Raw genomic sequence first — 24,454 nt, 5'->3', positions numbered from 1 at the left:
TGCAAGGGCTTCTCTTCTGACTAAGGGTGGAATCTACTCCACTTCTCCCCTACCCTGTCTGGTTCCTCCCCAACCTCAGTTCTTAAGGCTCAGCTCTCATGCAGCTCCAGGCTAAGGTCCCAGGATCCCAGCAACATGTGACAACTTGATCTGAGGCCTTCTCATAGCCCCTTCCTTTAGCTCCATCTCAGCCCCAAATCCCTTGTCACCATCCACCAGTCAAACCCTTTACCTGGCAGAGGGAGGTGGGGAGAAAGTTGGACTGTCATTTCAACTTATTGGTACAATTTGCTTCCTGGGCTTCAGGCAACTGACTCCATCTGTGGATGGCTCAGTGCAGCTTCCATGTGCTCTGCCTCCATTGCTGATTTCCTGAGAGCTCAATAGGGCTATCTTTCAATTTCCTGCAGGGGGTCGATGGAACCTGCGTAGTGGAGACATGGTGTCTCCATGGTATCCTTCATCTAGGTTATCCAAAGTATTTTGCAGATGTAGAGTAACATTGAACCAAATCCTGGTAACACTTTCAAAATCATTTAGAAATGGAGATAAGTGCCATTTTATTAGGTCTTCATTGAATCAGAGGACTCAGAACTCAAAGGGAAATTTGAGGTCTTGTAGTCATTTTATAGCGATGTGAACTAACTTGCCCAAGTTCACAGAGCAAGTGCAGGTTTCCTGATGCCCAGTAGGACAGTGTCTGTGTAACCAGTTAATACACAAGGTACGTCATCCCAGGAAGCTAGCATTCCGGACAACGGCAGTATAATTCCTTACCTACGAAGTGAGCGATTTGTATAGCCTCGGTGGGAAGTGAGCCCCATGAATCTGTCTTCTTGTATTTAACCACTCCCTGTTCTGTTATTTTTATCTGTTTGGTTTCACTTTAGACCTGGTTCCTATTTCACATTTATGACTAAAGTCCCTCGGGTTTGGAAAAGGGAAGTCAGAAAGGAGAATATTTTCTTTTATACTCTGTAAACCTTCCCATATTTCTCCCCCTTCTTCATGATATTTCCTTTCCTGGGCCAGAAAAGCTTTTCAAATCTCTTGCATTTCTAATCTCCTGTTCGCCTTGGCTGTAATTATCTTGGGAAAATTTAAATTCCTTATCACAGCTCTGTGACAATATCAGCTCAAGTTAAACACGCCTCACTTCCATTCTGAGGTCTTGTCAAATTGCCCTCAATAGGTTCCCTTAATAGGAATTATTGTTAGATATTTTTAAAGGGACAATAATAGGATTGTGGCTATGTTAAAAAAGAGTCCTTATCTTTTTTTGAGATACATATTGAAATATTTGTGGACAAAATGATATGAAGTCTGGGGTTTGCTTCAAAATAATCTAGTGGGAGATATAATGGAAAAGAAATTTTTTTATAGTGCCGGGGATGGAACCCAGGGCCTCAGACATGCCAGGCAAGCACTCTACCACTGAGCTTCCCTTCACCCGTCTCCCAGGTTTTTTTTGTATTTCACTCATCTCTATCCTCTCGGCGGCCCTAATCTTTGTAGGTTTTGGACCTGAGGATAGGATTTGCCTCCCAGAGATTCGGCAGAGAAGGGAGTGTGGGCCCTGGAGCCAAAGAGGCAGATCCCACCCCCACCCTGGTGATCACAGGGACTTTTACTTGTCTAGTTCCGATTTCCCCATCTGCAAAGTGGAAATAATAAACTGACAGCAAACACCCTAGTTTCCTAACATTCTTCTTATAAAGGTAAAGGGAAAAAAGAGGTTAAAAAAAGGTAAAGAGGCAAGCTTTCTGTGGTTCCCCACTCCACATGCCCCTCTGCTCCTCAAGGGATCCTCCCCAGAGCCTTTCCAAGCTCCAAGCTCAGGACCAAGTTCAACCGTGTGTTACCCACGGCCTCCTAGAGGTGCAGGGAGTCCTGAGAATTCAATGTGTGCACATCAGAGCTCATCGCTCCTTCTCTCAGCCTGCTCCACCCAAGCATCCTGATCACCCCGCAGGAGCTCCCAGCTCATTCTCAACATCCCCTCCTTCACTTCCCTCATCCAGATACTCTAGGCCATGCTCCCCTCTTCCAGAGCCCACCCCGGGTTCTTCCCACCACTTCCCTGGTCAGGGCCTGGGCATCACAGGCCCGGACAGCTGTAAAAGCTTGCTAACAGGGCTCCCTCCTCCTACCTCTCGCCTCCCCATTTCTCCTTCCAGGCTGCTGACAAACACTCTCCTTCCAAAATCATTCCTTGGAGCTTTGAACGCCTCCTATGGATTCTCTCCACTAGAACTGGAAAGACCCAGATTTTTTAATATGACATTTGACACCCTGCCCAACTTGGCCTTAATGTGTTGTTCCAGAATCATCCACATTTTCTGCTGATGAAGCCAGAGGTCTGGGCTTCTCAGTCAATAGTCCCTCACACCTGGGTCAGAATCACTTGGGTCTCAGTTAAAATTCCAGGACCCTGAACCCTACCCCCCACATGTACAACTGAACCTGGGGGTCCAGGTCCGAAGCATACAAAGATCTGAGACCCTTCACTCCAGCCAACCCAAATGACTTTGCTCATCTAGGACCTGCGCATGCTGGACTGATTTTTCCTCTTTCTGCAAGGCCCTGCCTAAATGCTCTGTAGAGCCAATTCCCCACCCACTCTTCTCTCAAGGCACCCTGTGCTCACTTCTAATATAGACCGCACATCTCACTGTGTGTAATTATCTGCTTGCCCACCCGCCCGCTGAGCTAGAATGAAATCTTCGCTGAAGCAAGTCCACAGATGCCAGAAGTCCCCAACAGAGCGAACAGCACAGAGCGGGCACTTGAGGGGCATCGATTCATTTGATTGTGTCTTGCTTTTCTTTTCCCTGAACAAGCACAATGCTTGGCACTGGCAGTGTTGTTACACGGATGTCTGGTGGACGGATTATCCACAGAGGGTTGAAGGCATGGATGAATGATGAAATATGCAATTAAAATGAGAATGACTTTTCATCCTCCATGAATATTGGAACCCTCTCTGAAGTGAAGGACATGAAAATTGGACCAGAGGTCAGACAGGAACCTGGGACTTTGGAATCCAGGTTTACCAGGGATACCGCTATACCAGTCACAAAGGTCACCGTCACCATGATGAGTGCATGAACAGTACTATGGTATTTTCCATCACAGCCTCCCTGTTATTGGCTGCAGGAAATCCTCACTTGTCACTTCACCTTGTAGGATTCACAGAGACCCTACTGAGACTACTCAATGGCGAATGTGACATTGTAAGGCTGGCAGAAAAACCAGCCTTAGGTGGCTGAGGCTGAGGCTGAGGCTGAGGCAGGGGGTAGGTGCTCCAGGGCAGGAGAGCTAGACTTGCTCCTCCGGCCTGGAGACAGGCGAGAATCCCCTGTGATCATGGCTACCTCACTTATGTTCTGTGTGAGATTAAACACGTTACCCAGTGTCTACAACTTTCAGCTTCTTCCACCACGCGTTAAGAGCACTCTGTGTTCCTAACCCTTACGGATGCTGAATGAGATCATGTGTGTTGTACGGCAAGCACACAGATGCCGTTATGCTGCTATAATTCAGGACAACTGGATTCCTGTAAGCACCTGCGTGCTGCAGTTTGGTGCTGATCCAGAATAACAGAAGTGGATTTCAGATTCTGGAGTTTAGACATGGGTTCTGGCTGCAACTGGGCTCAGTCCTTAGGGAGCCAGAAGTTGGGCAGGGCTGGGCACGAGGGCTGTGTGACCTGGGTGTTCATGGACTAAATGGTGCGGGATGGGGGAAGGTCAGGAGGTTGGGAGCTTGGGGTCCTGGAGGAAAACCCCAGCAACCCTGCTTCTGGTCTCAGGGTGGGGGAACTCCTTGGCCCTGTTTTCTGCAACTGGGGCTATTTGGGTTCCTCTAACTGTTCCTCTAACAGAGGGGAAGTAAGGCCATAACCCAGCCCTGACATTTCCATGTCATTTCAGATGGGAAACTGGAAACTCGAGTCCGAGACAGGCCTTGAGTTTGCTCTGTAGTGAGAAAATACTCTCTGTGCAGGTCCCCTACTAAGATCCTCCAACTAAAGATTCAAAGTATAGGGACGGGGCTCCTTCCAGGACCTGCCCCCTCCTTGCTGGAGCGTGTTTTTGTCTGGGAAAGAGGCTGAAGGCCAGGAGGATGGGCTTTCTCCTTGGGTCTTTCACACAGCCTCTGCTAACCGGCAGAGGAAAGGATGGCATGACAGACCTGACCTAGACCACTTGGTAGTCCCTGGATTTCACAAAGAACAAAGCCCTGTGTGTGGGGCCTCAGGCATTGGTAGCAATCCTGACAACGCCAACAACTGGGGAACAGCGACATCTCCTGGCCACCAGCAGCCATGAACTCCTCCCTGGTCAGACTCCTCCCTGGTCAGACCCACAGGGCGTTTTGAGACCCCTGTGTGCCCAATAACCTTCAGAATCCTAGAACAAAGAGGTTTCAGCACCTGATTCCATTGCCGAGTGGTGCCCAAGTGCCTTCCCTTCTGACCAGTCCTGGGTGCTATTGCCACTACTGCGCTTTGGATCACACTCTGATTAGAATGCTTTGTGGGCTCCAGGGTAATCAGATTTGGCCCCAAGCAATTCCAGGGTTTTGAGGAAGGAGACGATTTTCCACATATAAAATCACACAAATTGCCTGTTGTGGTGGCGCAGTCCTGTAATTCCAGGGCCTCCGGAAGCTGAGGCAGGATCGCAAGTTCAAGGTCAGTCTTATTGACTTAGGCCCTGTCTCAAAACAAAAAATAAAAGCTGGTATAGAGCTCAGTGATTGACTGGCCCTGGGTTCAGTCCTCAGGGGTTGGGAGGGTCACACAGTCACAAATAAAGGTCAGAGAGGAGAATGCTTTTTGGAAGGGGTTTTTGAAGGGTGGTCAGTGGTGCAGTTTCTCCAAGAAGAGGTCGCCTGACAGGAATGCTCCCAAGATAGCATGCCTGGGACCTGCGTCAAACTTATCTACCCAAAAACCAACCTGGTGAACATTCATAATTCACTTGTGTCTGGCCCAGAGATTCCAAGCAAGGAGAATGGTGAAATGTCACCCACGGGGCAGTGTCTCCAAACAACCCAGAGTCGTTTCATTGATTGACTAAGAACAGTCCACTGTACCTCCTCATTAAAGAGCTCTTGTAATGACCTTCCCAATGCAGACTTTTCCAGAAAGAGATGAGGTGGAATAGGAGAAAGGACCAGACCAATCCTGTTTCACAGAAGAGGAAACTGAGGTTCAGGGAAACCTAGTGACTTTGCCTAAGGCCACCCGGCAAGGCCACACCACCGAACCATGATCGGTGGCCTCACTCTGACATAGCTCACATGGGCACTCACTCCTGTGGCGTTTGCTGCAGATGACTCCATCGACCAGGGCCTGGAAGGGCAAGGGGAAGGTCAAGGGAACGTAGGAGTCTAGGGTCCAGGCCTCCCCTTCCCCGCACAGTGGCCTGGGGCTGGGAACCCTGCCACTTCCAGGGGGGGGCAGTGATGAAAGCAGCTTTTACAAAGCAGTGTCTGAGGCCCTCAGACAGGCCCCTTTGTAGACTTCTCTTCCTTCCCGCCCCCAGGCCGGCGCCCTCTTTGAATGGCTGGCTCACACACACGAAATTTGCAACACAAATGTCTGGCTTGTCTCCCTCACTGGGGAGTCTCACTGCCCCAGCCTTTTGGAGCCTTTTAAAACTTGCCTTTCTCTGGGGCGCTTTCTTCCCTCAGCTCAAAACCCCAGCCCCGCGACACAGCCACGATGGCTAATTAACGCTGGGTTAAAACACATCCTGGGAAAGAGAACCCGGCAGCAAGCTGGGGGTTCTCACCGCCCATCAGGACCAGGCCCCGGTGAGGCTGGCGGTGGGAATCGGTAGAGGGGGCTGGGCTCTCGTTCTCCGGACCCTTTCTGGTGTTCTTCCCACATCCTCTTTCTCAGTGGGCTTCTGAAATACCCCACTCCCAGATCTCCCCAACATCGCTGCCTGACTTCCAGAGCTCAGCTCTGGACACCAACTATAATAACAGCTACCACCTGCCAAGACATTAGATATCGGTCGGCAAATCGATTTCTGATTCTCTCAACTACCTGGGAGGTAGGCATTATCACCCTCACTGAACAGAAGTGATAACTCAGACTCAGAGACTCTGTGCCCTGCGCAGAATCACATAGCCTGCTGGTGGCTGAGCTGGGTTTCAAGTCCAAATCCATTCACCAGCCAGGGGCCTGTTTTAGGCTCCTGTCTGATGATGCACTCCCAGTTTTATGTGACTTCTCCCTTCCCCAGATGCTTAGAGCGCTTATGATGTGGCCCCTCTGGATCTACCTGCTGCGGATAATTCCTCAGCTTCTTCCCAGCCTCTGCCTCCAGCAGCTCTTTGAAGACAAGCACTGTGTCCACACATTCTAGGGCCCAGAAAAATGCCACCCACTCCCCTAGTGCCAGAAATGGGACCAGGGCACTCAGAGGTGGATAACTAATCCAGCCAGTTCCATGCCTGCGAGCCTAATTAGGTATGTAACAGGAAGTTTGCAGGATGAGGAAATAAATGTTTATTTCAGAACTGGCCAGGCAGCCCTCTACCACCACTGGTGGCAATATAAATGGCACAATCCCGTTGGAAGAGAGTGTGGCAGTTTCTTAAAAAGGTGAACATTCACTTACCATAAAACCCAGGAATTCCCCTCCTAGTACCCACACAAGAGCCGTGAAATTAAAGTGTATATTCTCACAAAATCTTAGACATTTTTATAGTTGTATTTTTGGGGGTGGCGGTTACCAGGGATTGAACTAAGGGGCACTCAACCACTGAACCACATCCCCAGCCTTATTTTGTATTTTAATTAAAAACAGGGACTTACTGAGTTGCTTAGTGTCTCACTTTTGCTGAGGCTGGCTTTGAACTCGCAATCCTCCTGCCTCAGCCTCCTGAGCCCCTGGGATTACAGGGGTGTGCCATCATGTCATAGCTGTATGATTCCCTCTCTGGAATTAACCTAAATGGGGTGAATTCCATCAAGGTGAATGGGTAAACAAACCGTGGCACACTCATACAATGGAATTCAAAGGAACAAACATTGGAGAGGTGGATCAGTCAACATGGGTGGGTCTCAACAACATGGTGCTGAGTCAAAGAAGCCTGACACGAAAGGTTCACGTGGTCTGATTTCTTCCATGTGAGTTCCCAGCAAAGGGAAGATTCTAGAGACAGAAGGCGGAGGAGTAGTTGCCTGGGTCGTTGGGTGGGAGTGGAGATGGACAGCAAAGGAGCTGGAAGAACCAGGCACCGTGGTGCACACCTGTAATCACAGTGGCTCAGGAGGCTCAGGCAGGAGGATCACAAGTTCAAGGCCAGCCTCAGCAATTTAGCAAGGCCCTTAAGCAATTTAGAGAGACCTTGTCTCAGAATAAAAAATAAAAAGGGCTGAGGATATGGCTCAGTGGTGAAGATCCCTGGGTTCAATTCCTGGACAAAAAAAAAAGTGGGGGGGTGGGATGCTAGAGGAAACTTTGCGGGTAATGGAAGCAGCCCAAATATAGGACTGTGGTCATGGTGGCTCAACTGCACATGTTCATGAGAACCCATGGGACCGTAGACTTAAAACAAGTGAGCTAGGACTGGGAGTGTGGCACAGGGGCAGAGGACTTGCCTAACCTGCCAAGGCCCTGAGTTCAGTGCCTAGCACTGTGGGGGAATAAAATGAGCCTTATGAGCCAGGCACAGTGGCACACACCTATGACCCCATCTACTCAGAAGGCTGAGGTGGGAGGATCACAATCTCAAGGCCAGCCTGGGCAATTTATCAAGGCTCTGTCTCAAAATTTAAAAATAAAAAAGGCTGGGGACATAGCTCAGTGATAGAACAGCCCTAGGTTCAGTCCCCAGTATTGAAAAATAAAGTGAGCTTTATGATATGCAAACAATACATCCATAACATGTAAAAGTTGTTATGAAGGTGTTGAAGGAACTGACAGGTCAAGGAACATTCTTAGGAGAACCTTAGCTTGGTGTGGGGCACTGAACTTGGAAGTCAGGCTTGGGGTCCTGGTCACTGACCAACTCTGTGACCCTGTCAGGCTTATGGAACTCCCACTCCCGTGCCTCATTTATTGCAATAAGAATAGCAATGGTGAACGTCAACTTGTGAGGCTTACTCTGTGTCACACCTATTTTGGGGAATTGTCAAAATAAGTCTCACCCAACAGCCTCATGAGGTGAGCCTACGGCTCCCATTCTACAGAGGAGGAAGCGGAGGTCAGACATGGGGTCTAGAATAGTGCCTGGCACAGAGCTACCACTGCAGCTGATTCTGAATCTCATGGATTCTCAAGCCAGCTGCCCTCTGGCCCAGCACTTGTTCTCAATGCCAGCTCTCCAGGGCCCCCGACACATCCAGTGCAGTGACCCCATACCTCCAACTGTACAGAGCTGGGGCCTGTGATTGCAGCCACTCCATCTCCCGCCTGTGACCCATCAGCCTGCTGTTTTGTTTTGTTCTTAGTAATATTTATTTTAAAGTCATCGTCCCATTCTTAATTGTTGGGGAATTGACCTGCCTGCCCACCGTGTCCAGACCAGCAGGGTGACGTTCCCCTTAGTCCTTGCTTCTGTGAGGAACACACCACATTTGCTCTGACTCCGTGCAGGCTAAGAAGCAAGATCACCATATGTCTTTGCTTGGAAGGTCCTCAGAAACTATTGGCTTCTCATGGAGACCTGTAGAGATAACTCAGGGGCAGGCCAAGGGGGAGATTGCCCCCTCTTCAACCAGAGAAGCCCCACTTCTTTTTCCAGTTGGACGGGGGCGGTCTCAGGACACAGCCCAGGCTGGCCTTAAACTCTTGGCCTCAACCTCTTGAGTAACTGGCATGAGACACCTCTCCCAGCTAGCCCCATTTTAAAAATCTGTGTTATATACTGTAGTTATATAGATTTCCAAAGAAAGGAATCTTTTTTAAAATAAAAGTTTGTAAGTTTCTGTTCTGTGCCAATATCTGAGTTTCCAAGTATAGACTTGAGGCCTGGAGTGTAGAAGGAACTTGCCGAGGGTCACAGAGGTGGTGACTGACAGGCACCAGAGAGGTGGCAGGCCTCTGTACTCAGGCTTAGAGCTCTTTCCACACCTCCACCAGAGCCACCTGGGGAACAAGAGCCTGGTACACTTTAATGCCATTCTTGAGGATTCCTTAGTTATGGACTAGAAAAGTCTGGAACATAACAACTCTCCCCAGGTCTTCCATCTCTTTCCTCTCGCCTCACACTTCTCAGAGGCAAATGCACGTTCCGCCGCAGTGACTCCGGCTGCTCCCTGGGCTGCTCCCTGGGCTAGCTTTGGAAATGGGCCTGCAAAGGCTGCAGGTGCAAATCAAATAGAGGAAAATTCTGATAATTGGACGACAAGGGAGGTAGTAAACGATTTTCCTCACTAAGGGAGACAGACACTTATTGGTAATGTTGTCTAACCCAAAAGTGAAATAAAGTCACCCACGGACAAAACAGACACGGAACTTTTCCAAAGGCACATTTATCTCTGAGAATAAATGAACCCTTGGAGTCTCGCTGTTACGAGTCCCTCAATTATTAGAGTGGCAGTATTGTGCTCTCTGTTCCTCTCAGAAAAACACCACAACTTCATACTCTGCTCACCCCCGCCCCCAAAGATAAAGGGCAAGTTTGCTCTAAGTCCTGATTTGCAAGGGGCAACACCTCATCCCCCTGTTAGGGCATCCGTGTGATGCTAAAAATGGTGCTTGGGTTGACTTGTGGGTAATTGATTCCGTGACGCTGACAACGCTCAGGAAAATGAAGGTATAAATAAATGACGGAGCGCCACAGAGCCGCCGGAGCGAACGCACAGCCCGAGGTCCGTGGAACTGGAACAGCGCCTCATAGCAGAGGGAGACCTGCCACCTGGAAGGTGAGAACGGGTGGCCCTGGGGGCTGGGCGGGATGTGGGCCAGAAAAGTTGACAATCTCACCAACTAAGAGACACTGAGTCAAAGAGGGCCATCGCCATCATCACCAAGGACTGGTGAGTACATCGAGTTCCAGTCTGGGGAAAATGACCCCTCCTTAGGGGTTCTGGAGCATGCCTTCTGTAGTTGGCACCATTTGGGGATTGGCTTGGATGTGTGGTACCTTGGCCCGTGGAGAAGTGCAGACAAAGGTGTTGCAGGAGTCTGTCGGAGGCAAGGGAGGTCTCGATGCGCCTTCCAGGGCGTGGGGCAGATTCTGGGGCAAGGCATGAGCTGGATGCATTCTTGTCCATAATGGGCTCTGCCATGGATCAGAGAGGAGCCAAGTGGCTGTGCAAATCAATACCGTCCATTGATCGCTTGGAACCAATTCAACACAATTGCCTGGAAATTGATAAAGTTTCCCTCTCTTGTTCAATAGCAGTCATGCACCTTAGTCTAGTTTTTGGACACAATTATCTGCCTGTGGAGTCCTCCATTATCCCATGCCTGACCCTCGATCCAGGCTTGAATTGTCCTAAGTGTGTTTTGTTTGTTCGTGTTTCACCTTAAATCCTTTCCAGAAGGCGGTGGGTGTCACTCTTTTGAATGACAGTTCAAGGTGCTTCCTCATTAAAAGCTTAGATTTGGGATGCAGCTCAGTGGTAGAGCACTTGCCAAGCATGTGCAAGACCCTGGGTTCCCTTCCCAGCACTGCAAAAACAAATTTAGATTTTTAACTTGGAACACTATTGGTGGTGTGGTTTATAAACTGGGTCAAGAGATCAATGCTTTGGGGTTCTCAATTCCAAAGCAGATATTTAAGAAAAGTAAAAAAAATAAAAAAATAAATAAAAGAATTCCCTAGGTTTTCAAAAGTGACCTTGCTAATTTGGGTATTTTAGCTGTGAGCTAAAGGTATCTGCAAAATTCTCCTGGCATCTGTAGCAGGAAGGCTGGAAAACGTATCAACCGGTGAGGATCAAGCACCTGAATTCTGAGGACCTCAGATACAGGGAGTCACAGAACTAGCACTGCAGAAAGTTATCCATACGCAGAAGGGAAGTTTCAAACTCTAGAATGCCCTTGAGGCATCCTTGTGCTGTCAGTGTGGTTGCTGGGTTCAGGTTATAGTCACTCAGTGAATTTTATCTTCCTAGATTGTACTGTGGGGTGTGTCTGCCAACAGCTATTTTATCCTTTGTGATGCAACCTGTCTTTATTTGACCGGAGGCTAGATCATTCTTGTTGTTCCCATCTCTGTGCAGTGGAATTTGGCAAGCCCATGGATTGGGACTAGGTTTGCAGAGCCCAGGGGTTACTGCCTGTCTGGAAGGCCTCCTGCCCCGGGCATATGGTTTATGGAAAATGTCGAGTTTCTTGCTTGACCAGAATATGCAGTTCCTCAGCCTTGTTTTGAACAAGTGGGGTGTTCTTTGCCTTCTATGACTGGCTCCCCCAGAATCTGCCTTATCACAAGGTTATTTTCAACTCTGTGAAACCAGTGGGTATGCAGAGGGAGGTGCCAATCAAGCAGGTGTCCCCGTTTGATCCCCTTTTGACTTCCTCAGAGGCCCAGTGACAAAGAGCAAAAGATTTCCATTTCTTCAGACTCTTTCCCATGTGCAGGTGATGAGTCTGAAGGGCCCATGAATAGGGAGCTCTGTGAATAGGGTATTGTATATGAGAAGGCCTCGAGGAGCAGGAGGAAGTCTGCTGGCCTGGGAATTAGGGGGCCGATTCTGTAGTGCCCACTCCAAAGCTAATTGTGATGGAGGACCATGGAAAAAGGCCCTTCTCCTCTCTGGGTTTGTTTCTTCCACTGTAAAATGAGGGTGGCAATACCCACTCCAGAGTCGGTGTGAGGGACTGTGCAGGACAGCGGGGAGGGGGGCTGGGATCACTTGTGTCAGCCCTAGGCTAGGAGGCAGGCACTCCAAGAGCAGGGGCCTGGGCTTTACCTGGGAAGGAATCTGAGCAGGAAAAGCAGTGATCAGCCCAAAGCTTTAAAAGATGGGCAGTAAAACACCAAGAAAGCCAGGCTGTTCTGGGGGGCAGAAAACTCAGTGGTTTTTGTGAAGGGGGCCTCCTTGCTTAGAAATTCCACTTCTTGAGAGGCAGCCCAGACCAGGTGGGGAAAAGAGGTGTGATATGGTGTGAGGAGGAGGACAGAAGGCTGCAGGCCCTTGAACCCAGGAGCAAAGGCCTCGGTCAAGTGCATGTGTATTCAAAGGGCTCAGCACATGGGTGCAGGTGCGGAATCTCTGGGTGGCACAGCAGGCAGATATGAAAGAGGCAGCCCTGGGGCAGAGATACCAGGTTCTCCTTTTCTCTAGCTTCAGTTCTGACCCATACAGCAAATGTCTAACAAGCAGTTATGAATCAGTGACAGGGATGTGTTCTGAGAATGCACCTTTGGGCAATCTCATCAGGGCGCAGACGTGATAGACTGCTTATATGATCCCAGATAGCGAAGATTCTATCACTAGGTGGTGTAATCTTGTGGGGCCACCATTGTATATGTGGGCTGTTGTTGACCAAAACATGGCACATGACTGTATTGGGAGGCTAGACACAAAGAGGAAAAACATCCTCACAATAAGAACTGCCTGGAAACAAACAGACGGGAGGTAGTGAGTTCCCTGCCAATCACTGACGGTGAGTGCTCCCCGGCAGGAACTGGAGGCTCCCTGGAGAGGAGGGGTGCACCTCGAGGAAGGTCTGACCACTGATGCCTGACAGCTGCTTCCTTTGGCTCTGGAGGTGCAGGGGTCTTGGGTCACAGTGAGAAGTCTCCATGGGCTCTCCTCCAGAGCCCAAGGCGTCCCTGGGTTAGTGGAGACCACAGAGTCTGCAGAAAGTGGGGACAAGTGAGCCCAGGACTAGGGAGAGGGGAGGAAAGGAGCCATGTGAGGCCACTGTGGGAGTGGAGGGCTTGCTGCCTTCTCTGGGGCTGGCCCTGCTTCCAGATGGGGCTGCATCACCCTGGAGCAGATATCCTGCTGGGAGAGAAGGCTCCCGTGGGAGATGAGAAGACCCAGCTCTGTGGTGGCTGAGTCCCCGAGGTCGGCTCTTCTGGACCAGGGCAGGTCTGAGTTGACAGCAGTGAGCCTTCCCCAGCTGGGGCGGCTCTTTGCCCTGCCAACTATTCTTCCCCTAATTGAAGAGCACCATGTCAACAGGCTCCAATTAAGGGTAATTACACCACCTATGTGAAGATTCTGCCACACTGGCTTTCTGGACTCTTAAGATCCTTTCCAGGACTAAAACTCCTTCCATGAAATCTAAGCATCTGGAGAGAGATTTGTAAGTTTTCTCCTGTCCCTCTGACCCCACAAAAAAAGTAAACAGGTTGAGCTTGTCCTCCAAGTGGGTCAATATTAGGTGACCACAGCAAATATTTCTAGAGAGTTCCTTATGTGCCACATTACTCCCTCGGGTGCCTCAATTCACCTGATCCTCACACAAATCTTATATAGGTGATAGTTATCATCTCCATTTTGTGGTTAGGGAAACTGAGGCCCAGACAGGTGAAGCCACTCATCTTGGGACACAGCTAAGTGACAGCAAAGCCAGGATTTGAATTCAAATTTGTCCGTCTCACAGCTGAGCTCTTACCCCTGCTTGTTGCTGTCACAGCCACACTGAACAGTGGCACAGTGGCACTCAGGGAAGGCGTTTTCTCCTCTGCCTTCCCTCACAAGGCTGGGTTTTATCTCCTGGGCCTGAACAGCAGTGTGGATTTCAGCACTGTCTTTGGTTTTTCTGTTCTCCCTGATGAGGTGGCCAGGTGGCTTTATCATGCCCATTTGCCAGATGGAGAAGTCAAAGCTGATGACTGGCAGAGGCAGAACTTGAACCCAGGTCTGTCTGACTTTCAGTGTCTGGGTTCTCCTTCTTGAAGCTTCCAAAGGACAAAGACCAAGACTTTTCATGGCAAAGGGCATCCCGTGGCTGTGGCTGCTGTCCCTGACTATCCCCTCCTGCTCTTTTGTAGGTGCCTCCCCAGGGTGCAAGGATGCCACTCTGGGTGTTCTTCTTTGTGATCCTGACCCTCAGCATCGGCGCCCACTGCTCCCCGTCCCCCTCTCTGCCCCTCAGGTAAGCCGCTCCTGAATCTTCACACCTCTGAGCCATCCCTGCCCATCTCAAGGAGGGGACCAGACAGAGTACCAGAGGTCATTCAGCCAGGGTGTGTCTGTGGGTGAGCAAGACAGGGGGCAACAGAAGGACCTCGCAGAGACGTGGTGAGTATAGCTCCCATTGTCCACTCTTCTGCCCCCACACCGACCTCCAACTCCTTCACTTAGGATGCGTCGATATGCAGATGCCATCTTCACCAACAGCTACCGGAAGGTTCTGGGCCAGCTGTCTGCCCGCAAGCTGCTGCAGGACATCATGAGCAGGCAGCAGGGGTAAGCAGAAAATTGTTCCCACACTGTTGTGCATCAGAGTTTGGGGGCCTGATGTAGGAGACCAGGGACCAAGATTGGTCTCTTCCCTGACTTAGCATCTGTCATTGCTGGACTTTGCGCAGCAGAGGGACCCCAATGTCAAGCCTCAAATTACCCCTGTGTGCTTCTCCCAATGCAAGGCTCTATCGGTACCTGCTGATGGTAGGCACCGTTTGATCATGGCTCTGTGCCAGAAACAAGACTGAACAGGACATGTACGCCAGCACTGTACCAGGCACACGGGAAGCCCTGGTAGTGTAAGTCACCATTCTTAGTTTCTTCTCTGATCATTGGAACAACCCAACAAAGTAGGGACTCAGATCCGCTAATCTGTACCCACTGTACAGATCCACTAAAGATCTCTAAAGGACACAGAACCAAATCGCAGCAGAACTGGGATCCAAACAGTTGGATTCCACATCCTGTATATTTTTTTACACTTCATTTTGAAAAATCTCAAACTTCCAAAAAAGTCTCAGCAATATTACAATGGACTTCCATCTGCCCTTCCCTGTATTCAACAATTACTAACATTTTTCCACATTTGCTTTTTATATGTCTATAGCTAGGTATAGATTTATACAAACACATACACATGTTTATTATTATTATTTGAATATCATTTTTGCTGAACCATTTGAGAGCACAGTGCTGTCCTCATGACCTTTACCCTCGAGCACTTCTGCACATGCCTCGAGCACTTATCACAGAATAATTTTCACTTACACTCCATATTCATATTTCACAGGTCATCCCCAAATGCCCTTTATAATTATTTCTTTTTCTGATCTAGGATCCTGTCCAGGATCATAGGTTTCATTTAGTCATCAGGTCTCATTAGTTACTCTTAATCCGGAGGAGTTCCAAAGACTTTTGTGGCACTGAAATTTTTGACTAGTAAAAGTCGATGCTCTATATAGTCCATCCCTCACAGTGAACCAGACAAAGGAGCTTCATAATTAGATTCAGGTTATGCACCCGCACAGGTGGTGGTATGTCCTTCTTAGTGCCCGGTATCAGGAGGCATTGTCCATTATTCATGGGTTATTAGTGGATGGCAAATTTGATCATTTGGTTAACATAGTATCTGCCATTGGTGTCTGCCAGATGAGTTAATAATCTGTGAGGGATTTTTACAACTGTGTACATTTACATATCAAGTCAGACATATATATATATAGGTAATAGCTCATACCGTGGCTCCCTAAATACTGAATTCAGTTGTGTGTAAGAATTCACATCAGATATTGAATTAGGCATAGGGATGCCCGCCAACATGTCCCCATCCTACCTAATACCAACCTTAACTCTTTCTCCTTTTCTAACCACAAAGAGAGAGAGAGAGGAACCAGGAGCAAGGAGCAAGGGTTCGGCTTGGCCGCCAGGTAGACGGCATGTGGGCAGACCAAAAGCAGACAGCTCTAGAGAGCATCTTGGTGGCACTGCTGCAGAAGCACAGGTAGGGGTGTGTACGTGTGTGTGTGTGTGTGTGTGTGTGTATGTGTGTGTGTGTGTGACCGCAGAGGCTCCTTCCCTGGGGTTACCAGGTAAAAGGAAAGAATCCCATTCTCTCCAAAGGTGAGGGGCTCAGCTTAGCAAACAAGCTCTTTCCTTACACACATTAAGAAGAGAAGAAGGACTGTAGTTCCAGCTGTTTGGGAGGTTGAGATGGGAGAATCTCTTAACCTATAAGTTTGAGACAAATGTGGACAGAATAGACTCTGTCTCAAAAATAAAGAACAGAGGAAGGAGAGGAAGGGTGTGACAGGTGACAGAGATTGCTGTATGTCCAGTGTATATCAAGAGGCTAAGCTGGGCTGGGGAAATAGCTCAGCTGGTAGAGTGCTTGCCTCGTAAGCATAAGGCCCTGAGTTCAATGCCCAGTACCGCCAAAAAAAAAAAAAAAAAAAAAAAAAAAAAGAGGCTAATCTCAGTGTCTGTGCCCTAAAATGTCACTCACAACAGGTTCTGAGCCAGATCCCAGAAATCTGAGTTTAAACAAATGTCCTAGGTGATTCCCACATAGGTGATCTGAGAGGTATGCCCAGGCTTCTCTGTCAAGCTCACAAGACTATAAAGTCAAAGGCGGGCCAGCCTTCCCATGCCCTGTGGTATATAAGCCAGTGTGTATCAGCACATTGTCATCAGTGGGAGAGACAGTCACAACAGTCATGACCCATCTCACTGACTCACATATTCCCACGGGGAGTCAGGGAAGATCAGGAATGAGTTTTCCCATTTTACAGAAGAGGAAAAGTGAGGCAAAAAGAGGCTGCAGTTGGCCTCAAGTCAGAGTCTGGCAGGCCTAAATCTGCTGTCCTCCCTGGAATGTCTTTACACAAAACCGCCATTTTGTGTGTGTATTTGGAGAATAACTGCTATCTTTTAGAGTCTGATTTTATTTTATTTATTCATTTATTTTTGTGATCCTGGGGATTGAATCCAGGGATGCTCTCTCCTGGCCCATCCTTTAAAGTTTTATTTTGAGATGCTGAGTGCCCGCTAAGTTGCTGGGGTGCCCCTGGCTCCTGAGTAGCTGGGATTATAGGCCTGTGCCACCACACCCAGCCCTCAGAACCCGATTTTAAACGGGGAGCATAAGCGTGTCCCAGCATGACTCTGCCCAGGCACTGCCACGCCAGCCTCTTCAGCAGATCCGGTTCTGCAAGTCCTCCCGCACCCTCTTCCCAAGCTATTGGACACTGAGCGCCCAGAGATCGCACCAGCTACAGCCAGTGGAGATCCAGCAGCAGCAGGCCACAGGCAGACCCAGGGGCTGGAGACCAACTCCCGGCCCACAGCAATAGGTGACGTCCTAATTTCTTCCTCCAAGGAAGGAGCAGGTTAGCGTGGTCCTAAAATCCCAAAGGCTGGGTTCTAAAACCACTGACTCTAAGAAGGATGCTATGCCAGGCCTCTCAGGTATCATTTACCTTCTGTCTCCTATTAGACCCCCTGGCAGGTCACAAGCCAGAGGCTTCATAGAGCTCTTTGGAAGGCACAATTTTTGCCCCTGACCCCTGTGTCATCATGGCTGGAGGGAAGCTGAGGTTCAGGGCTGCACCCTCCCACCTCTGCAAGGGCCATCCAGTGACTACCATCCAGTGACTACCGTGTGCCAGGCTCCTGGCTGGGGATCCACAGTGAGCAGGACAGAGGTGATCCCTCTAGCATTCAAAACATCAAGGCAGCAGGGCTTACCCAAGGGCTGCACAGTGGGTTATTCAACCGTGGCAGATGGACAGAGAGGTGGGGGCGAGGTGAATGTTTGGCTGGCAGAAGTTCTGGGGATTAGAAGTGGCTTCTTCAAGGGGGAGTGACCAGTCCAGGGTCTCCTTGAGAACTGGTTGGTGGGGCAGAGGCTAAGGATGGGGTCTGCTTTGCTGACACGCGTGAGCATCCTCCTTTCTACCCTGTGCTGCCTGGGACGGTGAGACAGCCAGCTCCTGGCTGGCAGCCCCATGGACCTGGTTCTGGGCGTCCCTTCCTGCAGTCTCCAGACTGAGCAGCCTCTTTCTTTCTGTAGCAGGAATTCCCAAGGATGAAGACTGCCCCTGAGGCTTGGACCACCTGCAGCCCAAACACAACTGGATCCAGTTAATCCTATTTCACTTCTGACCTACTTTTTCCTTTGTAAATACAATAAAATTCTCCCATACTGGTCTGCATTTCAATTTTCTTTTATCTACAGCCTATTTTTTATGTCTTATATAGTTACATTTCCTAAAGCGGCATTACAAGGTATAACAAAAAAAAAAAAAGAAGAAAAACTAGGGCCAGGGATGTAGTTCAATGGTATAGTGCTTGCCTAGCATGTGTGCAGCCCTGGGTTCAAGTTCCAGTACTGCAAAAAACAAAAAACAAAAAACAAACAAACAAAAAAAACAACTTAGAGGCCAGCTGAGCAGCTTCATGAACAGAACCACATAACCTCTGCTCCTCACACAGCCTCATGGCAAGTCGGCAAGTACTGGGATCCTCCTCACTTCCTAGACCAGGAACCAATGTTACCAAACCAAGTTTTAAAGCTCGAATGGTGATTCTTCACAGCGACTCATGGATTGGGTGGCAGCCTGCAAGGACCTCCGATGAACTGAGTAGTGGTGGCATGATGGGCCAAAAAGGGGCTGAAAAGGAAGAAAAAGCAGGCTGGTCATTTCAAAGATACTTTCTTTATAGGATTAAAGCAGAGGGGACTTCCTTATGCCATCTCCAGTTGACTGGGCCCCTTTTATTGGTTACTGTGAGTCTCCTGCTTTTTAAGGAAAACCACCCCTTTGGAAAGTTGCTTGATTATTGTTCTGGTTTGGTCAGATCTGTTGAAGCCTATTGTAGGAGCTTAGTCCCTCACAATGACCTCCCACACATTTTGATTAATATGGTCATGTGGGAACTTGGATCTCGCCTTGGGGGAGATGGAAGTTCTCATGGGAGTTTAAGCAGAAGAATATTATCTGACCTATGTTTAAAGTCACTCTCAGGGACCGACTGAAGAAGTGTTTCAAAAAGAAGGGAGTGGGGCTGGGACTGTGGCTCAGTACTGGAGGTCAAAGTCTGATTGACTGGGCCAAGAGAAAAAATGGGAGAAGAGGAAACAGAACTGGGAATCTGGACCTGGCTTTCGAATACGGTGGTCGTTACACACGTGGCTATGGAACCCTTGAAATGTTGCTACCACAAACTGAGATGTGCTTTACGTATAAAATAAACACTGGATTTCAAAGACTTAGTATGGAAAATAATGCAAATATCTTAATATTTCTATATTGCTCACACATTAAAATGATAACGTGGCTAGGCACGGTGGCGCACACCTGGAATCCCAGGGACTCTGAGACAGGAAGGCTGAGACAGGAAGATCACAAGTTCAAAGTCAGCCTTGGCAACTCAGAGAGGCCATAAGCAACTCAGTGAGACCCTGTTTCAAAATAAAACACAAAATAGTACTGAGAATGTGGCTCAGTGGTTGAGTGCCTCTGAGTTCAATCCCCAAAACCTCATTCCCTCAAAAAAGATAATATTTTGGATATGTTAAGTCAAATAAAATATATTAAAATTAGTTTTGCCTGGTGTTTTTGTTTTGGAGTACCGAGAGTAAACCCAGGGTCCATATATGCTAAGCAAGCGCTCTCCCACTGAGCTCCATGACCTGCCCCTCTTTTTTTTTTTTGGTGGACATTACAATATGTACCATCACCTTTGTGGCTTATATTATATTGCCATGGACAGCTCTGGCAGAAGTAATTTCTCAAAGAAGTATAGCTAAAAAGGATGCTCATCCTGGAGACACATTAGTGGTTACCCAGCTTTTTCTACTGACAAACCATTTCATTTGGGCCATGTATCTGCACGTGTCACTTACCCTCAGAATCTGTGGGTTTTCCAGTGTGATAAAAATGTTCTATATTCTGATTTGGATAGCAGCTTTCCCAGTGTTACATATAAAAATTCATTGAGTTGTACATTTATGATTTATGCATTTTACTGCAAGTAAATCAAACCTTTAAAAAATGATAACTGTGAATTCTGGATGATGGGCTGTGTTTTGATGAGAAGGGCAAAAAGAATCACAGCAGCTTCAAGTTGATGGGACTCAGTGACGAGCAACTGCACACCCTTCATTTTCCAGTCTAGGACCCTGTCACCAGGGAAGGGAAGGGCTCGACCCAAGTCCTGAGGGGCTGGCAGCCAGGTCGCCTGTCTCCCAGCACCAGAACACAGAGCACAGAGCACAGGGTTCAGCCACCTGCTGTCTCTGGGAAAGAATATGAAGCGTGGGAAATGCTCTGCAGGGGGCCACTCAGGAGGGCAGCTCAGCTGAGGAGACAATAAGGACAATGGGAAACAAAAGTGCCCTCCAGAGGAGAAGGCCGGTCATTGAGGGCAGGCGGTCCACTTCAACCAAGAGAGGCGGCAGGCCTGGAACCTGCCAAAGCAGAACAAAGGAGAGACTGGCTGAATGGGAGAGTGACAGGGGCGACCCAAGACCCCTTCTCCCTCCCAGGCCCACCTGCTCATCTCTTTCCCTGGCCTGTCCCAACAAAAACAAAAACTCGGGACCTTCTTAACTTCCAATTAGTTTTTCAAATGAAATAATGACCGCTGGGACCTGCTGCTACTTGTGGTTTCGAGGGAAAAACCGTGATGGCAACAACTCCAGCGCTTTATCTCCATTAACTGCAACACTAATGGCGGCTTAAAAGACTTAATGTCTCCCCACAGAGACGCTGGAGCTCCCCACTCCCGCGGGGGTCCTACTTAAGACTGAGTGCTATTTTTTCTCCCTTAAAGAAAAGCTCTAATCAATGGGGGACTTGTCACTTTTAATGATAATCCCTTATGTTTGTATTAACTTAGAGTTCACAAAGAGGCTCCCTAGGACAGCCCTCTGGAGAAGGCAGTGCTGGCCTCACTGGCCAGTTTCCCAGGGAGGTCAGAAGTGGGTCTCAGGTCACACAACTAGGAGGCCAAATTGCTGGAGACCGTTGGGGTGAGGGTGGGGGACCCTGTGGCTCCAAGACTCCAGGCCCCTCAGGAAACGCAAGCTGGGAATGAGAGAATGTGAACCCAACTCTATTTTCTGAGTGCTGTTAGGATCCTGCTAAGGGCACTCAGAAAAGAGCGTGAAAACAACACAGATGCTCTCTGACTTACAATGGGGACAGTGAAAGAATGCATTTAATGCTTCTACAAACATCACAGCTTAGCCTAGCTGAACTTAAATGTGACCGGAACGCTCAGATTACACTGGAGCAAAATCATTTAATACAAAGCTGATTTTATAATGAAGTGTTGAATATCTCATGAATTTATCGAATACTATTGTGATTTGAATCCAATCTCATCTGGTCCTTATAAACCTCTCAGAGATACTATCTCCATTTTTACTGATGGGAAACTAAGGCTAAGAAGGTAAAAGAAAGGTGTATAAGAATAATCAGTGCATTGGAAGCAGGTGCATTTAACTCTAAAACTGATGTGCTTTGCACTCCTTAGAAAAGGCCAGGCCCAGGCACCAGTGGGGTGAAATATTTGAGCCATACATTCAGTGAACTTTCTGTTATAGGGGCTAGGAATGCTGCCAACCCCGCCTTACAGACCCACTCGGCTACAGCAACCAGCCTTTTCCCCTGCAGCCTCACTCAAGAGCCGAGAGCCCACAGTCCCAGCTCCCAGTGGGGAATTAGCTGCTCAGCCACATTGTAACACAAGACCCAAGTTGCTTAAAATTCTCCATTAGTCCAAAAAGAAAATTTGCCCCCTTTACCACAGCGCTTAAAGGTCGAGTTTGTTCTGGTTTCTACTATCTCATCCCAGGATGCTCTCCTTGCTAAGGACACCATAGCTATGACAGCCTGCCATCAGATCAGAACGCTGGGGCTCCATGCTCTTGCCTCGGAGTCTGGAGGCCCCTCCCTGTTCTTCAGGTCTCAGCTTAGCCTCCCAATACCTCTCCCTGCCCAGGGAAACTGCTCCTTTTGAAGGCCTTCACACATTTGCAAACTCTCTGCTCCTTTGCCTCCACCTGTCTCCTTTGGGCTGCACTGAACCAAAGGCCGGATGGAAGTCACCTTGCCCACTGAACACAGCAGACAGCATGGCACAGGGCAAAGGTGGCCAGCTCTGAACCAGCAGTGGTGCCCCTTAGCTCTGCCAGCCCCTTCTCGTTCTCATTATTGGCCCCTTCCCTTCGGTCACAGGCTGCTCTTTTCCCAGGGGACACTCAGCATGCTTCACACTTCTATTTGCAGGCCCTTCTACCAGGCTTACTGTTCTATCTTCCAGGCCCGTCCAGGTCTCACAGCAGATGTGGAAGTGACAGCTGACCAGGGGCCCTGCTATCATCCCACACACTGCTGGCTCTTACTACCTCACGGTGACTCACAGCTGCTGAGGCCTCAGTACACCTTAGTAGGGACTCTAGGAGCCATCTAAGAGCAATGGAGATCAACACTGCCCTTTCCCCTCAGGATGGGATGAGAAACTAAGATTAAAAGCAGGGGTCCCAAAGGCAGGAATCAAAGGAACAAAGATGACAGGCACAGTGGCACATGCCTGTAATCCCAGTGACTCAGAAGGCTGAGGCAGGAAGATCAGAAAGGTTCAAGACTGGCCTCAGGTATTTAGTGAGGCCCTAGGAAACTTAGTGAGGACCTGTCTCAAAATAAAAATGAAAAGGCCTAGGGATGTGGCTCAGTGGTAAAGTGCCCCTGGGTTCAATCCCTGGTACCAAAACCAAAACCAAACCTAACCAGCTGGGGATGTAGTTCAGCAGTTCAGTGGTAGAATGCCCTGGGTTTAATCCTTAGTACCCGCCCCCCCCCCAAAAAAAAAGGAAGCAAAGTTGGCAGGTGGACGAGCAGGAAGGAACTGTGAGGGGAGGGACTGTAACAATCAGGTGAGTGCAGACCCATCCAAAGGGAGGAGCAGCTGGTCAGCTCTGGTCATTGTGGCCATTCAGTAACGGGGCTCTGATCCTCAAAAGGATCCAGATCCCAAAACTCAAATCCAGATTTTTTTATATAAAATCTCATTTTCAAATGCTAGCAACAGATTCAACTATTTAAACTCTACAGGTCAAATAAAACATATCTACCGGCCACTAGTTTGAAATCTGTTGGAGAGGAGAGGCCTGCTTCCCATCCCAGGGGGCTGCCCTAATTGCCCATATTTTGTTTTCTCACCTATAGGATTCTTTTCAGAACTAGCTCAGAGTTCTAGAATCTCCTTTCCCTATATCCAGTAAAAGCTCCCAATTTCCTTACTGTAGTAAAGTTCAGTTAGGTTGGAAAGCCATCCAATTAAAATGACGTAACTTCTGTACCCTGAATTCAGCAAACTCTGTGAGGACTACCTGTATCCAGAAAGGTAAATAAATGAGCCAGCTGTGGTGATGCACACCAGTAATCCCACAGACTCAGGAGGCTGAGGCAGAAGGATAAGTTCAAGGCTACCTTGGGCTATTTAGGGAGACCCCATCTCAAAATAAAATTTAAAAAAGCGACTAGGATTATAGCTCAGTGGCAGAGCACCCGTGGGGTAACCCACTAGGGTTACTGTTAACCCACCCCCACAACACACACACACACACACACACACACAAAAGGGAAAAAAAAAGAGGTGGGGCCTTCAAGAGGTGACTAGATCAGGAGGGCTGAGCCCTCACCAATAGATGAGTACCTTATAAAAGGGCTGAGGGAACTGGCCAGCTCATTTTTTTTTATCTTTTTGCCCCTTTTGCCACATGAGGACAAAACATTTGTCCTTTCTGCTACATGTGGATACTGACACCAATAGACACCAAATCTGCTGATGCCTTGAACTTGGACTTCCCAGGCCCCAGAACCATAAGAAATAAATTTATATTATTTATAAATTACCCAGTTTGTGGTGTTTTGTCAAAGCAGCAGGAATGAACTAATGCAGTCAGCTCCCTCACTGTGGGCTGACATCAAACTTTGAGGGCAACAGCCTTGAGCAGGTCCTAGTTGTGGACCAAGGGGAGTCTTGAAACCAAAGGGGCTCCTCTGCAGTGCTCACTGCTGGAGAAGCAGAAAGGAAGCTGGCCACTTCTGCCCTGTTGGGAAAGGAGTAAGAAACACCTGCCCAACCCAACAACCAAGTCTCAAGAAGTCCTCGTGTTACACACTCCAAAAGTACCACAGAAAGCGCTCAGTCAGGCCTTTGCTCCTATTATCATCCTTTTTATTCCAAAACAAATTAATCGCAGATTTCAGATTTCCAGTGCAGTCCCTGGGTAACTACGGGCACCCAGAGCACCTTGCTAGCGCATCGTGTCAGAGAAACAGGCGATCTGACTCAAGGCATCTGCTTTGTGTGAGGGAAACTGGGAAACAACAAGCAACAGTACAACCACATCTCAATTTTTTTCTTTTTAAATAAAGTTTGTTTTTTAATTCCTTTTTTCATATTGTGAATTGTTCTTGACTCCGTTTCTTGACATTCACTTCAGTTTTCAAAATTTCCATCCTTTTTCTGGAACTAATGTGCTGTTCTGAAAGAAAAATGAAGAGAAACCCAAAAATTACTGAAGGTTCTGACTCACTGTTA

At 48.5% G+C, this 24,454-nt stretch overlaps 2 protein-coding genes across 6 annotated transcripts in view; one reads left to right on the top strand and one right to left on the bottom strand.

Annotated features, from left to right (window-relative positions):
- Positions 1–9,378: 9,378 nt before the first annotated feature.
- On the top strand, positions 9,379–18,039 carry GHRH (growth hormone releasing hormone; the record flags this gene model as incomplete). 4 transcript variants are annotated; one of them, XM_079126528.1, is made up of 5 exons in its annotated part: positions 9,379–9,892; positions 13,927–14,030; positions 14,240–14,344; positions 15,717–15,842; positions 17,910–18,039. In XM_079126528.1, the coding sequence occupies exons 1-5, from the start codon at positions 9,794–9,796 to the stop codon at positions 17,926–17,928; spliced, it is 453 nt and encodes a 150-aa protein (XP_078982654.1). In that variant the 5' UTR covers positions 9,379–9,793. The 4 variants fall into 4 exon arrangements, with proteins under 4 accessions (XP_078982654.1, XP_078982655.1, XP_078982657.1 ...); XM_079126531.1 differs by lacking the exon at positions 9,379–9,892 and adding an exon at positions 11,957–12,587; XM_079126529.1 differs by lacking the exon at positions 17,910–18,039 and having other exon boundaries at positions 15,717–15,846.
- A 6,026-nt stretch (positions 18,040–24,065) lies between these two features.
- The window catches only part of RPN2 (ribophorin II), a 56,910-nt gene continuing 56,521 nt past the window's right edge, over positions 24,066–24,454 (bottom strand). For both annotated transcript variants that reach the window (XM_079128208.1, XM_079128209.1), the window contains one exon: positions 24,066–24,398. In XM_079128208.1, the coding sequence (XP_078984334.1) occupies positions 24,386–24,398 (13 nt within the window). In that variant the 3' untranslated portion in view covers positions 24,066–24,385. The remainder of the gene's footprint in view (positions 24,399–24,454) is intronic.

The sequence above is a fragment of the Sciurus vulgaris genome (assembly GCF_902686455.1).
Source record: "Sciurus vulgaris genome assembly, chromosome: 2".
Classification (NCBI taxonomy): domain Eukaryota; kingdom Metazoa; phylum Chordata; class Mammalia; order Rodentia; family Sciuridae; genus Sciurus; species Sciurus vulgaris.
Note: the sequence above shows the minus strand (reverse complement) of the source record. Positions and strands in the feature narration are given on the sequence as shown.